Below are 15,021 nucleotides of genomic sequence, written 5' to 3' on the forward strand. Positions count from 1 at the left end.
ATGTCAGGCAGATGGACGGTAGACCTGGAGCTCAGAATGGAGGTCTGTGTTGGAGCTGTAAATTTGTAAATTCACAGACATATATAAATATGTGTATACATATATTCCTTGAACCCATGTGATAATGAGACTCAAATACCTAGGAGTGTGGCATTAGAAAGAATGAACCTTGGAGAGAACCCCTAGAATGTTAACATTTAAGAATCAGGTATTATAAGTGAAAAGGGACTGAGAATGAGTAGAAATCAAAGTAGCAAGAAACATGGTAGAAATGATCATGGAAACACAGTCTGGAATTTTTAAATTAGGTGGGAGTGGTCAAATGTGTTAGAAGCTCCTGAGAGGTCAATTAACAAGATCAGCTTTAGTAAAAGATTACAACAGATACTGGATTGAAAGTGAGTAAAAAATTGAAGACAGCAATATGAATAATCTTTCAAATCTGGCTATGAAATAAAGAAGACAGGATCACAGTTGCATCAAGATTCATTGTCTTACTTAATCTTCCAACTTACTTTTATCTTTATTTTACAGATGAGGAAACTGAGGCTTAGAGAGGTCAAGTAACTTGAAAAGGTCAACCCAGTTTTCTCTTCTCATCTAGGTTATCCCTAAAAGTCTTTCTACCTCCAATAAAAAATTTTAAAATATACCTCTGTTTCTGTTCCACAGTCATAATAAATTTCGCATCTTTCACAAGAACAGAAGCAGCCTGTTGCACACCTTTCCTTGTTGCACAAAACTAAAAATGAATGAATAATTTTTGTATTAATCATATTAAAAACTGAACATTACACTAAAAAATAAGCAACCAACAAACCATACCACAAGCGTGGGTTTCTGATCAGAGTACGTTTGTATAACACTGGAAATTTTGTAGTTGAGGGTTAAATCAAACTTAAATTCGGTTTGGTTATTACTGCAGGGAAATCCAAGGACCACTTTCTCAAGTTTCACTGGTCTATGTCTCTCATCCATTTTCAGACATATAGCAGATCTTTCACCATCTGAAAGCCATTCTGCAATCTTTAAATGACAGAAACATACACATTAAATTTTTTTCTAGTAAAGTTTTATGGCTAAAAAGCCCAATTACAGTTCACTTTAAAGTCAAGTTTAAAAATATTTAGTCAAGTAGTATTTTTCAACATTACATATTCTAGTGACACTTCTATTGATATATTGGTAAATATTTTCAGTAACAGTGTTTCAAGATTATACCCACTTTTAACATGGTAAACTTTCAATTAATTATTATTATTTTGTTTTATTTTCCTCCTAAGAGTCTAAAGTAAAATTAAAATTAATTTCAACAGAGAAGTCAAATTTCTCACTAGCACTGTAACTCCTTTGCTATTTTTCAGAATGATGCCCAGATATGGCTGACACTTCTTTTGTGTTATCCTAAATATTAGCTGAAGAGTAGCAAAGTAATGATTGGCTTAGACTGGCAAAGGCTGACAACTTTTTTAAACAAAGAACAAATAAACACTGAGAGATGGCAGTGCCAAAAGCACATTTCAGACTCAATGCTAGAGTCGTTAGTTAATTTCTGGAGCTGTGGAGAGCAATCCTTAACTTCACATAGCCTGGTTAGTAATCAGGCTTTGTGCCCTGCTATGAAACTGATTGTTTCTTTGACAGGAAGATAAAGTAATGAGTTTTTAATGGCATAGGAAGGAAATATTAAAACATTTTCAAGGCTCTCATGGGTAGGGATGAGAACAAGAATTTACAGTTTGAGCGGAGCAGAAGGCAAAGGATGAAGGCCTTAACTCAGGGGAAACCTGAGGTAGAGGACTTGTAGAAAGAGACAGAGAGACAGCATTCACAGAAGTAGTGATTATCACAAAGGGGAAGAGAGTTTCAAGAATTACAGAGTATTGATATTTTGTAACTGCTTACACATCAATAAGAAAAGTTTAGTATCCCAATGTGAAAAAAAGGTAAAGTCTATGACCTTGCAGGTTGCAAAAAAAGAACTTAAAATAGTTGACAAATATATTAAAAATATTTACTTCAGTAGTAATCAAAGCAGTACAAAATTTTAAAATAAGGTACCATTTTAAATAACAAATTTGAGAACTATTTAAAAGTAATAATAACAATAATAATTTCATTATTATACTATCCAGCGTTAGAATACAGAGAAATGGCTGATGGTAGAGGTATAAATGAATATAACATTTATTGAAAGCACTGTGTTCTTAGAGTTTTATATACCCTTTGACTCAGTTATTCTACTTTAGCAGACCATCCTAAGGAAATAATTGCAATGTTTTCTTAGATATAATTTCAGCACTATTTACAATAGCAAAAAATGGAAACAATCTTCCACCATTAAGGTATTAAATAAATTACAATAAAACCACAAAAAATTGTATTAAAGAAGAGTACTTAATAACATGGAAACATTTGTAGGTAACATGCAAGTCATAAAAGTGTATGTATATTATGATTCCATCAATAAATCTAGAAGGACAAATGCTGGGGTTTTTTTATTTACACATACTTTAAAATTTTCTCTATTATTCTTGAATATAAACAAAACAAGTTGTCATTTTAAGAACAAAAAGGATTAACTGTGCTAAACTAAAGATAAAGGCAAAATTTTACATTGGATTAGAGAATACTGTACAGCAGCTTTTGTGGAAACAATTTCTAAGAATTAGCTGGGGGAAAAGTCATATTACAGTAGGCTGAGAAGTAAATAGGAGTAAGAAAGCAGAGTGAAATTGTACTACTTTTCAAGTTTGCCAAAAAACTGAAGAAGAAAATTAGGACATGTGTTTGTTATAGAAAGTATAATATTGTACAATTATTTCTTTACATGTTCATGTACCCTATTAACCATGAGATCCTCTTCAAGAGCAGGGTCTACATGTTTTCACTTTTGCATCTATCATTAGTGCTTACCACAATTCCAGGCACATAGAATTGGGGGTAACATAACACCTCATATTATGAAGTGTCTAAAACCCATGAAATTATGACTTTTAGATACTATTAAACAACAAACTCGCACCAAACATATTTTATTAAACCCAATCAACCAAATTTGATGGCCTTAATGCTGTCATACCTATGAGATCTAACCATAACTTTCCACGATATAACTTTCCTATTAAATTGGTTAGGTGATTTACAGAAAAAAAAAAAAAAAACCTCACTTTTCTCTAAGATTAAATATTTCACTAAGTCATAAAAAAATCTGATAGACTAAAATTCTAACTTACATCCTCAGCATTTGGAATTGTTGCAGATACAGCTACAAATCTCACTGGAATAATACTGCTGGTATTTTCTACAGCATGAGATAAAAACTGCACAGTTTTCATTCTGCTGACTACAACTTCAAGAGTTGGTCCACGATTTTCATCTTTGACAACGTGTATCTGAGAAAAAAATTAAGACTCATTAGCTATAAAAATAAAAATCTATCTAGTCAATTAAAATGTAAAACAATATTAAACACTCTTCCTTAAGAAAATAAGCATTTTCCACTTGAAGGGATAAAGCAAACATAGAGTTTGGTTGAAAATGTCTTGTTTCTTTATATCCATTCAAATCATCTCTTCATGTTTATCTCTGAAAGTGAATAACGTGTTCACTACCTCATCAATGAGAAACAATCGAACCAGTTGGACCAAAGAGTTGTCTCTCCATTTTCTGGTCATGCTATCCCATTTTTCCTAGAGAAAAAATGCAAGTGGTTTAACATGATAAGGAATTATAATAAGTATTACTAAGGTGTGATAAAATTTTTAACATGACTTGTTACAAACGATGGGCAATATTTTAGTTGATGTCTTAAAAGTATCCCAAAAGATACTTAAAGATTTTTAAAATTTTAAATAATTTTGATAATCATGTGTTTAAAAAATTGAACCCCCATTTATTTTTTAAGTTTAATCAAAAATATTCAAAAGTATAGTCTAATTACCCTTTCTAAGCTCTACCAAGGTCCTCCTGCTACAGTACATAATATTTGGATAAAGAATACAAGCAATAAGTATGATTACAAATCATCCACAATAACAAACTGCCTATTCATATCTTTTGCCTATTTACTCCATTTGGTTGTTTGTCTTTTACTTAATTGATTTGTTAGTATTCCGTATGTACCCTGAATACTAGTACGTTTTGTTTGTTTGCTTCACATTGCAAATATAGTCTTCTACTTTGTATTTTCTTTTAACTTTTTTCCATGGTGAAGAGAAAGAGATATTTGCTAATAAACCAAGGAAATAATAAAATATAAGCAACACCTACTGGAGTTGTCATAATAATATGGGCTTGCTGAATCTCAAATAGGTCATCCATTACTGTATCTCCAGTGAGTTCCTTACAGTTCAATCCTATTGGTCCAAATTTTTCTTTCCAATCATCAAAACGCTGACTACACAGGGCTTTTATTGGTGCCACTACAACAATATAAGATATTTATTTTAAATATCAGTGCAATTTAAAAATTATTTTCACAAATAGTTAAAAAAGTTAGCACACATCTAGGTGCTGCCTAGTATTTATAAATTAAAAGTTAACAATATAAACATATTACTTAGAACTATAAAAGTAATCACCAAACAGAACTAAAAATAGAAAAGAAGTGATTGCTCAGGTAATTGTAACTAAGAATGAAGAAAGGTAGGGTGGAAATTATCACCCTTTGTGATCACTGATTTTTTTAACCATGTGTATAAATTACTTTGATGAAAAAAATTTTAATATATACCTAAAAAAAGAGAATAGAGGTTCCTATGGAAATTTCTCATATTACAAAATGTTTGATTCTATTTGTTCATCTTCCCTGTCCTTTTAAAAATAAACATGTAAAGGCCAAATTCTCAATTCCAATACTATTTTTATTTATAAATCTGGGAAAATGTGTTTTGAATTCAATGTTAACAGATAAGACCAAATGTGACATGTCTTTATTTAAAAAGTATAGAAAACCAAATAATAATTCTTATGTCTTGAATTTGAACTTATTTCTTACTTTTACCTCAACGGTTTATCACTATTATAATTAATTATCACTCTTTCAATATATAAATACTTACTGTAAACAATTTTAATGTTCGACCATGGCAGTGGTACTTCCATTAACAATCTTGTTATAGCTAGCTCAAACAATACAGTTTTCCCAGAACCAGTTGGAGCACAAATCACAAAATTCCTATCTGTATAAAGAAGCTAAAAAATAAAATTTAATCAACCATAGAATATACAGAAATTTTCAATTCTCAATTTGTTAGAAAATATGTCTTAAGAAGACTCTATGGAATAATAGTTCAAACATCTTTACCTCTAAACTTATTAAAATTATAAGCTGGCTCTAGATCCATCACCCTCAAAAAATAAAAATATTAATAATTTAGCATATTGTTTGGTCAAAGTAATATGCTAGATAGACCTAGAAGAAAATAATTTCTTTAGCTTCCAGAAAAATTGTTATAAATCTAATAAATATAAACAACCCACCTATGAAAATTACATGCATTCATTTAACAAACATTTTTTGAGCTCCTATAATGTACCAGTCACTGAGTGTAGCACTGAAGACAAAAAGATGAATGTGATCTAGTCTCTGCCCTTAGAGAGCACACAATCTAGTAAGAAAAGGCAGATAATAATTAAACAAAATACTTACATCATCAAAGGCTTTGGACTGTATATAGTTGAAATATGGGAATTGTTTGAAAATACTTCTAAATTTTGCCGCTGAGAATAACATTAAGGAGTTAAATATTTCAGAAGTTTAAAAATCGGTTACTCAATTTAAAAATTAAGTTAATATTGCCTTTGACAATATTTAATGATGAGGTTTAATACTTGCTATTTTATCATAAGAAAGGAATTAACAGATACAGAGGGAAGGACTGAGATGGCAACATAGGAGGCTCTTGAACTTCTATCCTCCCATGGATCCACTGAACAAACAGCTACACGTGGAGCAATTCCCTCTGAGAGATCCCCAAACTAGCTGAATGATTCCTTTACAACAGATGAATGAGAAAATACCTACATCAAAATGGGTGGGAAAGGCTGAGAAACCCTTGCCATAAATCCCACTCCTGGCACATCACCATACAATTGGAAAGAAACCCCCAACTCCCAGATCCTCCCTGAGGAGCAGAGGGTTTGGACCACACATCTAGTGCCCCAATTTTTAAGGCTCCTGCCTGAGGGATGGGCTCTCAAAACACTCAGTTCTGTTAGCCAAAAGGGCTTGCATTTACAAGCAAGGAAAATAAGCATCTTTTAAATGGGCACAGGAACATCCCACTACCCTCGCAGGTATACATCCAGGCTCAGTGCAGAGGGGGCAGGCAAGAATGCCCATCTTCAGTTTCTCCTTGAAAGGAATTTAATTGCATACTTTCTCAGCTGCTGACTGAGGTTCTGGCTTCTAATCAACTTGCATCTCCGTGCTGACTGACTGCAATCCTCCCCTTGGGACATTGATGGATCTTGGCACACCCTTAACTTCTGTGAGCCACTAAGAACAAAGGCAGAGGCTTGGACAATCACAAAGGTTTGACAGGTAACTAGGAGCCCAGGCCAGGTTGATTGACAAGGTTCATCTCTTATACCAGACCAGTCTCTCAAGATTGGGGAGATACCTGTTTTATCTAACATTCAGAGACCAACATAGAAAGTCAAGGAAAATGAAGAAACGGGGGAATATGTTTAAAAAATAAATAAATAAATAAATCTCCAGAAACTGAATTTAATGAAACAGAGACAAGTGATTTACCTGATAGAGAGTTCAAAATAACACATAAAGATGCCCATCAAGGTCAGGAAAGCAATGCATGAGCAAAGTGAGAATTCCAACAAAGTCATATAAAATATTAAAAAGTACCAAACAGAAATCATAGAGCTAATGAATATAATAATTGAACTGAAAATTTCAATAGAAGGTTTCAACAGAAGACAGATCAACTGAAAGAAAGGATCAGTGAACTTGAAGACAGGGCAGTGGAATTAATGCAATCATGGGAGCAAAACAAAAAAAAAAGAGTGAAATCAGCTTAAGGAACTTATGGGACACCATCAAGTGGACCAATATACACATTATAAGGGTTCCAGAAGAAAAAGAGGTAAAGGGGAAGAAAGCTTATTTAAAGAAATAATGGCTGAAAACTATCCTAGCCTGGGGAAAGAAACAGACATCCAGATCCAAAAATCCCAGAAATTACTAAAGAAGGTGAATCTCAAGAGACCCACACTGAAACTCACAGTAATTAAATTGCCAGAAGTTAAAGACAAAGAGAGAACCTTAAAAGCAGCAAGAGAAAAGCAACTTGCTACATACAAAGGAATTCCCGTAAGATTGACTGAATATTTCAGCAAAAACCTTGTAGACCAGATTGTGGAATGATATATTCTGGGTGCTGAAAGAAAAAACTGCCAACCAAGAATATTTTACCTGGCAAAGCTGTCCTTCAGAATTGAAGGAAAAATAAAGAGTTTTCTAGACAAACAAAAACTGAAGGTGTTCATCACCACTAGACCAGCTTTACAAGAAATGCTAAAGGATGTTCCTTCAAGCTGAAATGAAAGGATGCTAATTAGTAACAGGAAAACATATGAAAGTACAAAACTCACTGATAAAGGTTGATACATAGTTGCATTCAGAATACTCTAATATTGTAATGTTGGTAGTTAATCACTTATAACTGTAGTATATATGTTAAAAGACAAAAGTACTGTATCTATAATAATTTATTAATGGAGACACAATATTAAAAGATATAAATTGTGACATTAAAAACATAAAATGTGAGAAAGTGAATGTAAAATTGTAGAGCTTTTGTATGCATTCAAAGTTAGTTTTATCAGCTCAAAAGAGACTGTTAAAACTGTAAGATTTTTTTATGTGAGTCTCAAGGTAACTACAAAGCAAAACTCTACAGTTGATACACAAAGATAAACAGAAAACAATGAGAACATACCCCTACAGAAAATCATCAATTCACAAAGGAAAAGAGCAAGAGGAGAAGAAAGGAGCAACAGAACTACAAAACATCAGAAAACAATGAAATGACAATAAGTCCAACCTATCAATAAATACTTTAAATGTAAATGGACTAAATTTTCTAATCAAAAGTCATAAAGTGGCTGAATGGATTTAAAAAAACAGGACTAAATTATTTGCTGCCTATAGGAGACTCATTTCAGCTTTAAAGACACACAAAGAAAGTAAAGGGATGAAAAAAGATATTCTATACAAGTGGAAATCAGAAGAAAGTAGAGGTAGCTCTACTTACATCAGACAAAATAGACTTGAAGCCAAAAACTGTAATAAGAGACAAAGAGGTCATTATATAATGATAAAGGGGTCAATTCATTGGGAGGATACAGCAACTGTAAATACTTATGCACCCAACAATGGAGCACCTAAATATATAAAACAAATATTAACAGATCTGAACAGAGAAACAGACAGCAATACAATAATAGTAGGGGGCTTCAAGACGCCACTTTCAATAATGGATAGATCATCCAGAAAGAAAATCAATAAGGAAACATCAGACTTAAACTATACCTTACACCAGATGGCTCTAACAGATATACACAGAGCATTCCCTTCAGCAGCAACAGAATACACATTCTTCTTAAGTGCACATGGAACATTCTCCAGGAAATATCATATGTTAGGGCACAAAACAAGTCTTAAGTTTTAAAAGAAGAATGAAATAGTATCAAGCACCTTTTCCAACCACAGTAGCATTAAACTAAAAATCAATTAAGAGAAGAAAACTGGAAAATTCACAAATATATGGAGATTAAATAACATGCTCCTGAACAACTATTTGGGTCAAAGAAGAAATCAAAAGGGAAATCAAAAACATATCTTGAGACAAATGAAAATGGAAACACAACATACCAAAACTTTTGGGATGCAATAAAAAGCTGTTCTAAGAGGGAATTTTATAGTGATAAGTACCAAAATGAAGAAAAAAGAAATATCACAAATAAACAACCTAACTTTACACCTCAAGGGACTGGAAAAGGAGGAACCAAATAAGTCCACAGTTAGTAGAAGGAAGAAATAACAAAGATTGGAGCAGAAATAAATAAGAAACCAGAAAAACAATAGAAAAGATCAATGAAACAATGAGCTGGGTCTTTTTGAAAAGATAAACAAAATTGACAAAACTTTAGCTAAGATAACTAAGAAAAAAAGTAGAGATGATTCAAATAAATAAAATCAGAAATGAAAGAGGAGAAAACACAACTGATAAGACAGAAATACTAAGGATCATAAGAGACTACTATGAACAATTATATGCCAAAAAGTAGATAATCTAGAAGAAAAGGAAAATTCCTAGAAACAAGAACCTATCAAGGCTGCATCATGAAGAATAGAAAATCTGAACAGATCAATTACTAGTAAGGAGATTGAATCAGTAATCAAAAATTTCCCAACAAAGTCCAGGACCAGATGGCTTTACTGGTGAATTTACCAAATATTTTAAAAGAATTAATACCAATCCTTCTCAAACTCTTCCAAAAACTAAAAGAGGAGGGAATGCTTCTAAACTCATTTTATGAGGCCAGCATTCCACTGATACCAAAGCCAGATAAGAACACCATAAGAAAAGAAAATTACAGGACAATATCCCTAATAAACATAGATGCAAAAACTTCAACAAAATATTATGAAACTGAATTCAACAGTACATTAAAAGGATCATACACCATGATCAAATGGAATTTATTCCTGGGATATAGGATGGTTCAACATCCACAAATCAATCAATGTGATATACTGCTTTAACAAAGCAAAGAATAAATATCATATCATCTCAATAGATGAGGAAAAAGCACAGGACAAAATACAGCATCTTTTCATGATAAAAACTCTCAAGAAACTGGGTACAAAAGGAATACACTTCAACATAATAAAGGCTGTATATAACAAGCTCACATCTAACATTCATACCCAATTATGAAAAACTGAGTTTTTCCTCTGAGGTCAGGAACAAGACAAGGATGTCCATTCTTGCCACTTTTATTTAGCATAGTATTAGATATCCTAGACAAGGCAATCAGACAAAAAAACAAAGAAAGAAAAGGAATCCAAATTGGAAACGAAGAAGTATAACTGTTTCTATTTGCAGGCGACAAGAAACTATATATAGAAAACCCAAGACTCCACACACACAGACCAAAAAAAAACCAAAACAAAACAAACAAATTAAAAAATCTGTTACAACTAATAAACAAATTTAGCTAAGACACAGAATACAAAATCTATATACAAAAATCAATTGTATTTCTATACACTAACAATGACATATAAGAAAGAAAAATGAAGCAAATAATCTCATTAACAACAGCATCAAAAAGAATAAATACTGAGAAATAAATTTAACCAAGGATGTAAAAGATCTGTAAACGGAAAACTATAAGACATTGATGAAAGAAATTGAAGACACAAATAAATGGAAAGATATTTCATATTCATGGATTCAAAGGATTAATATTGCTGAATGTCCACACTACTCTAAATGATCTACAAATTTAATGCAATCCCTATCCAAACTCCAATTGCATTCTTCACAGAAATAGAAAAAACAATCCTAAGAATCGTATGAAACCACACACACACACACACACACACACACACACACACACACACAAAACCAGCTAAAGCAATACTAAGAAAGAAGAACAAAGCTGGAGGTAACACACGTCTTGATTTCAAACTATATTACAAAGCTATGGTAATCAAAGCAGTATGGTACTGACATTAAAAACAGACACATAGATCAATGGAACAAAATATCCAGCCCAGAAATAAACCCATGCACATATGGTCAATTAATTTTCAACAAAGGAGTCAAGAATTGGGAAAGCATAATCATTTCAATAAATGGTGATGGGAAAACTGTATATCCACATGCAAAAGAATGAAACTGGACCCCTATCTCACACCATACACAAAAATAAACTCAAAATGGATTAAAGACTTAAACATAAGACTTGAAATCATAAAAGTCCTAGAGGAAAACAAAGAGGAAATGCTTCTTGACACTGGTCTTAGCAATGATGTTTTGGATTTGAAACCAAAAGCGAAGGCAACAAATGCAAAAATAAAGAAGTACGACTACGTCAAACTAAAAAGCTTTCGCACTGCAGAGGAAACCATCAACAAAATGAAAAGGCAACCTATGGAATGGGAGAAAATATTTGCAAACCAAACATCCAATAAGGCGTTAATATCCAAAATATACAAGGAACTTATAAAACTCAAAAAACAAATAACCCAGTTTAAAAATAGGCAAAGGACCTGAATAGACATTTTCCCAAAGAAGACATACAAATGGCTAACAGCACATGAAAAGGCGCTTATCATCAGTAATCATTAGGGAAATGCCAATCAAAACCACAGTGAGTTGGCACCTAACACCTGTTAGAATGGCTATAATCAAAAAGATAAGAGATAAATGCTGGCAAGGATATGGATGAATGGAACCCTTGTACACTACTGGTAACGATATAAACTGGTGCAGTCCTTATGGAAAACATTACAGAGTGTCCTCAAAAAATTAAAAATAGAAGTATCACATGGTCCAGCAATCCCTGGGTTATACCCAAAGGAAACAAAATCAGTATCTCAAAGAAATATCTGTATAGCCACGTTCATTTCAGCATTACTCACAGTAGCCAAAGTATGGAAACAACATAACCATTAAGAAATGAATGGATAAAGAAAATATGTATACAACAGAATATTATTCAGCCTTTAGAAAGAAGGAAATTATGCCTTTTGTGACAACATGGATGAAACTGGAGGGCATTATACAAAGTGAATTAAGCCAGACAGAGAAAGACAGATCCTGCATGATATCACTTATAAGTGGAATCCTAAAAAAAAAAAAGTCAAACATAAAAATAGTACAATGAATGGTGGTTGCCAGGGGCTGGGGGTATGGGAGAAACAGAGGCTGGTAAAAGAGTACAAACTTTCAGCTATAAGATTCGTAAGATCTGAGGATCTAATGTATAAAATGGTGAGTAGAGTTGAAAATACTGTATTGTATAATTAAAATTTGCTAAGAGAGTTAACTTAAGTGTTCTCATCCAAAAAACAAAAAAAAAAAAGGTAAATATGTGAGGTGATGGATGTGTTAACTAACTCGATGGTGGGAACATTTTGTAATGTATACATTTATCAAACTATCATATTGAACACTTTAAATGTATTATAATTTTGTCAATTATACCTCAATAAAGCTGGGGTGGGGGAGGAATTAAAATTATTCCAGTCCCCAGTCACCTTCCATATTCTGAAAAGAACTTGTAAAGTCCTTATGGAGAAACAAGGTTATATAAGCGTTATACTTTGACAATTAGATCTGAGAGAAGAGATGCAAATACATATGTAAAAGTATATCAGAACTAAGAATGTAGTTTGTCTTTTCCAGAGTGGTATTTTTTTCTTATTCATCTTGATGAGGCCATTTGATATTTATCTCTTCTTTAAAATTCCAAATTTCATTTTTTAACTGTTGATTATGTTTCATTAGCTGATGTGTGTTGCTGCTGGTCACCTAACCCTGAATTCCTTTGTTTTTGGTAATTTCGTTGTGCTAAGTGGTGGATTTAATTGTAATTATCAGCATACTGGCTCAACAAGGACTTAAATCGTCCTTCCTCTGAGAAAGCTCAAAAATATTAATAGATATAAAGAATAAACTGTCCCCTCTCCAAGTTAAGAGTCTATTGCCAGTTTGGGAGATATTTGTACTTGCATGGATTCTTATTAGTCTGAGTCACATTTGTCAACTACATTTATGAAACACTGTGCAGAATACTAGACTCAGAAAGCTGCAGGAAGTTGTAAATAAAGAAGAAAATGAGTTCCTGCAACTGAGGCTGTTACAATCAATTAGGAGATATAAAACAGATAATATATCTGAGAACACAAATACATAGTTATTTAAGCAATTATATTTTTATGAAGATATTAAAAAATTGATGGATTGTGGTAAGTGATCCTGATAAAAGTTAAATCAGAGCATATTACTTCTCTGCTCAAATTCCCCCATTTCTCTCAAAGTATATGGCCACAAGGCCCTACATAATCTTGCCTCCCCACTCCACCTTGGTGTTTCTGACCTCATGTCCTACTACTCTTGCTTCTGACTCATTTCCTCTGGCTTTATTGGACTCTTTTATGTTTTTCAAAAACATCAGCCATGTTTTTGCTGTAAAGCCTTCCCTCTGCCTAGATTGTTCTTCCCTCCATATTTCCTTGGCTCTTTCACTTCCTTCACGTGCTTACATCTCAACTTCTAAAGAAGACGTACCCTAATTACTCTATTTAATTCTAATCCTGAGCCCCCATTCCAGCATTCCCAATTTAATCTCCTTTACTCTGCCCCACTTTTTTCTTTTTTCATATTACTCATCACCTTCTAAAATACTATATGACTTATTTATATACTGTTACAATTGTTCTGATCTATCCTCTTCCCCACCCCCATACCAAGAATGTTAACTTCTCAAGGGCAAGAATTCATTGTCTGTTTTACTAACTGACATATCCCAAATGCCTGGCACACATTAAGAACTCAATTAATACAGGCTTGCATTTATTAAATCAAGCAGATAATTTATAAACCTTCATTTTACTTTCAATTGTGCACTGTGTCAGAATACTCATTCCAAATCAAAAATGTAATACTGAGTTTGTCAATCCATCAGTTTTTGAACGAATCTCATTTTTCCTTCAAAATATATCTCTTCCTTTAAAATATTTATTTGTAACAAGCCCACAAGTGGGTCATCATGCTGGTTTTTCTCTCATGAGGTAATTCCACATCAATTTACACTCACAAAAATGAACCTATGATTCAGAGTAGATGTAAAATCAGTTTCTAGCTCATGAGAAAACTCAGCTACTAAGTGTACCATTTATCATCATTATCAACACTTGATATCAAATTTTTCCTTTTGTCCAACAAATTCTCAGCAGTCTCACTGCAATTACATGTTATAACGGGATGCGGGGCGGGAGGAGCGGAATGTCTGCAGAACTGAAAATGACAACAGTACTGTAGCAGGATCAATCTGACCAAACTTCTATTGTCCTGAGGATTCAAATATAGTAAAATATTGTAAAATAATCAGAAAATAAGTCCAAGTAATCCCCAAACTCTCAAATTATCATAACTAGCATTGTCTTCCACTGTAAATAATACACTTGGAAACAATAAAGTGCAGCAAGTTCAGCAAGTTTGACAGCAAATGAACTTTTTGGACAATAAATCAATGAACACAAGAGTAGGCAGTAGTCTAGCTAACAAAGAGACCTAAACAACAGAACCACTTCAGCTATGCTAAGATAGCAAGAAAATCTTTAAAACTCTTCAAAAATTAGTCATATTATGGCAAGTTCAGGTATGGGATAAGAATTTCCCATCATACAGATAATGAAACTACCTTTAACTGTTTACTGCTAACCTATTTCCTACATTCCCACACTATTTAGATCACCAGAGAGAAGGAAGTGCAACAAGACTGAGACACCATGATGAAGAGGAGCACTAATGGCTGGCCATTTCTGACATTATTATATCATATATAACCCTTTTATTGTCCCCTCCTCCCATTCTAATTCAGTTCAGTTATATGCACTGGAGGCAATTTTTCACAAGTGGTGAAGCAAACATTTTCTAACTATACTTCAGAATTCTCAGTCCCCAGAGTCCCCAGGATTAGAATCACTCATCCCTAGATTTCTCTAGCTCAATGGCCCCATATCTGGAATTCACTGTTTTGTCAACTAGATCATAACTTTTGTGGATTCTAGAGCCTTCCCCAGCTTTGAGTCACTAATTCCATAATCCTAAAGCATGGCTTAGGTAATGTAACTTGACCTGCTCAAAAATATTGCATGGTTTCTCTTCATGGCTTACTAAATATATTAAAAATAAAAACTTCTTGGTATTTATGGCATTAAATGATCTAACCCTAAAATACCTATCCATCATTATTTCC

The 15,021-nt window shown here is 33.0% G+C and overlaps 1 protein-coding gene across 1 annotated transcript in view; it reads right to left on the reverse strand.

Annotated features, from left to right (window-relative positions):
- Positions 1-15,021, reverse strand: part of HFM1 (helicase for meiosis 1) — a 136,775-nt gene that overhangs the window by 98,183 nt on the left and 23,571 nt on the right. The window contains exons 8-14 of the mRNA XM_036833641.1: positions 5,654-5,724; positions 5,064-5,196; positions 4,273-4,424; positions 3,615-3,692; positions 3,237-3,395; positions 826-1,026; positions 654-742 (exon numbers count right to left, since the gene is read on the reverse strand). Coding sequence (XP_036689536.1) covers positions 654-742; positions 826-1,026; positions 3,237-3,395; positions 3,615-3,692; positions 4,273-4,424; positions 5,064-5,196; positions 5,654-5,724 — 883 coding nt within the window. The remainder of the gene's footprint in view (positions 1-653; positions 743-825; positions 1,027-3,236; positions 3,396-3,614; positions 3,693-4,272; positions 4,425-5,063; positions 5,197-5,653; positions 5,725-15,021) is intronic.

The sequence above is a fragment of the Balaenoptera musculus genome, chromosome 1 (genome assembly GCF_009873245.2).
Source record: "Balaenoptera musculus isolate JJ_BM4_2016_0621 chromosome 1, mBalMus1.pri.v3, whole genome shotgun sequence".
NCBI lineage: Eukaryota > Metazoa > Chordata > Mammalia > Artiodactyla > Balaenopteridae > Balaenoptera > Balaenoptera musculus.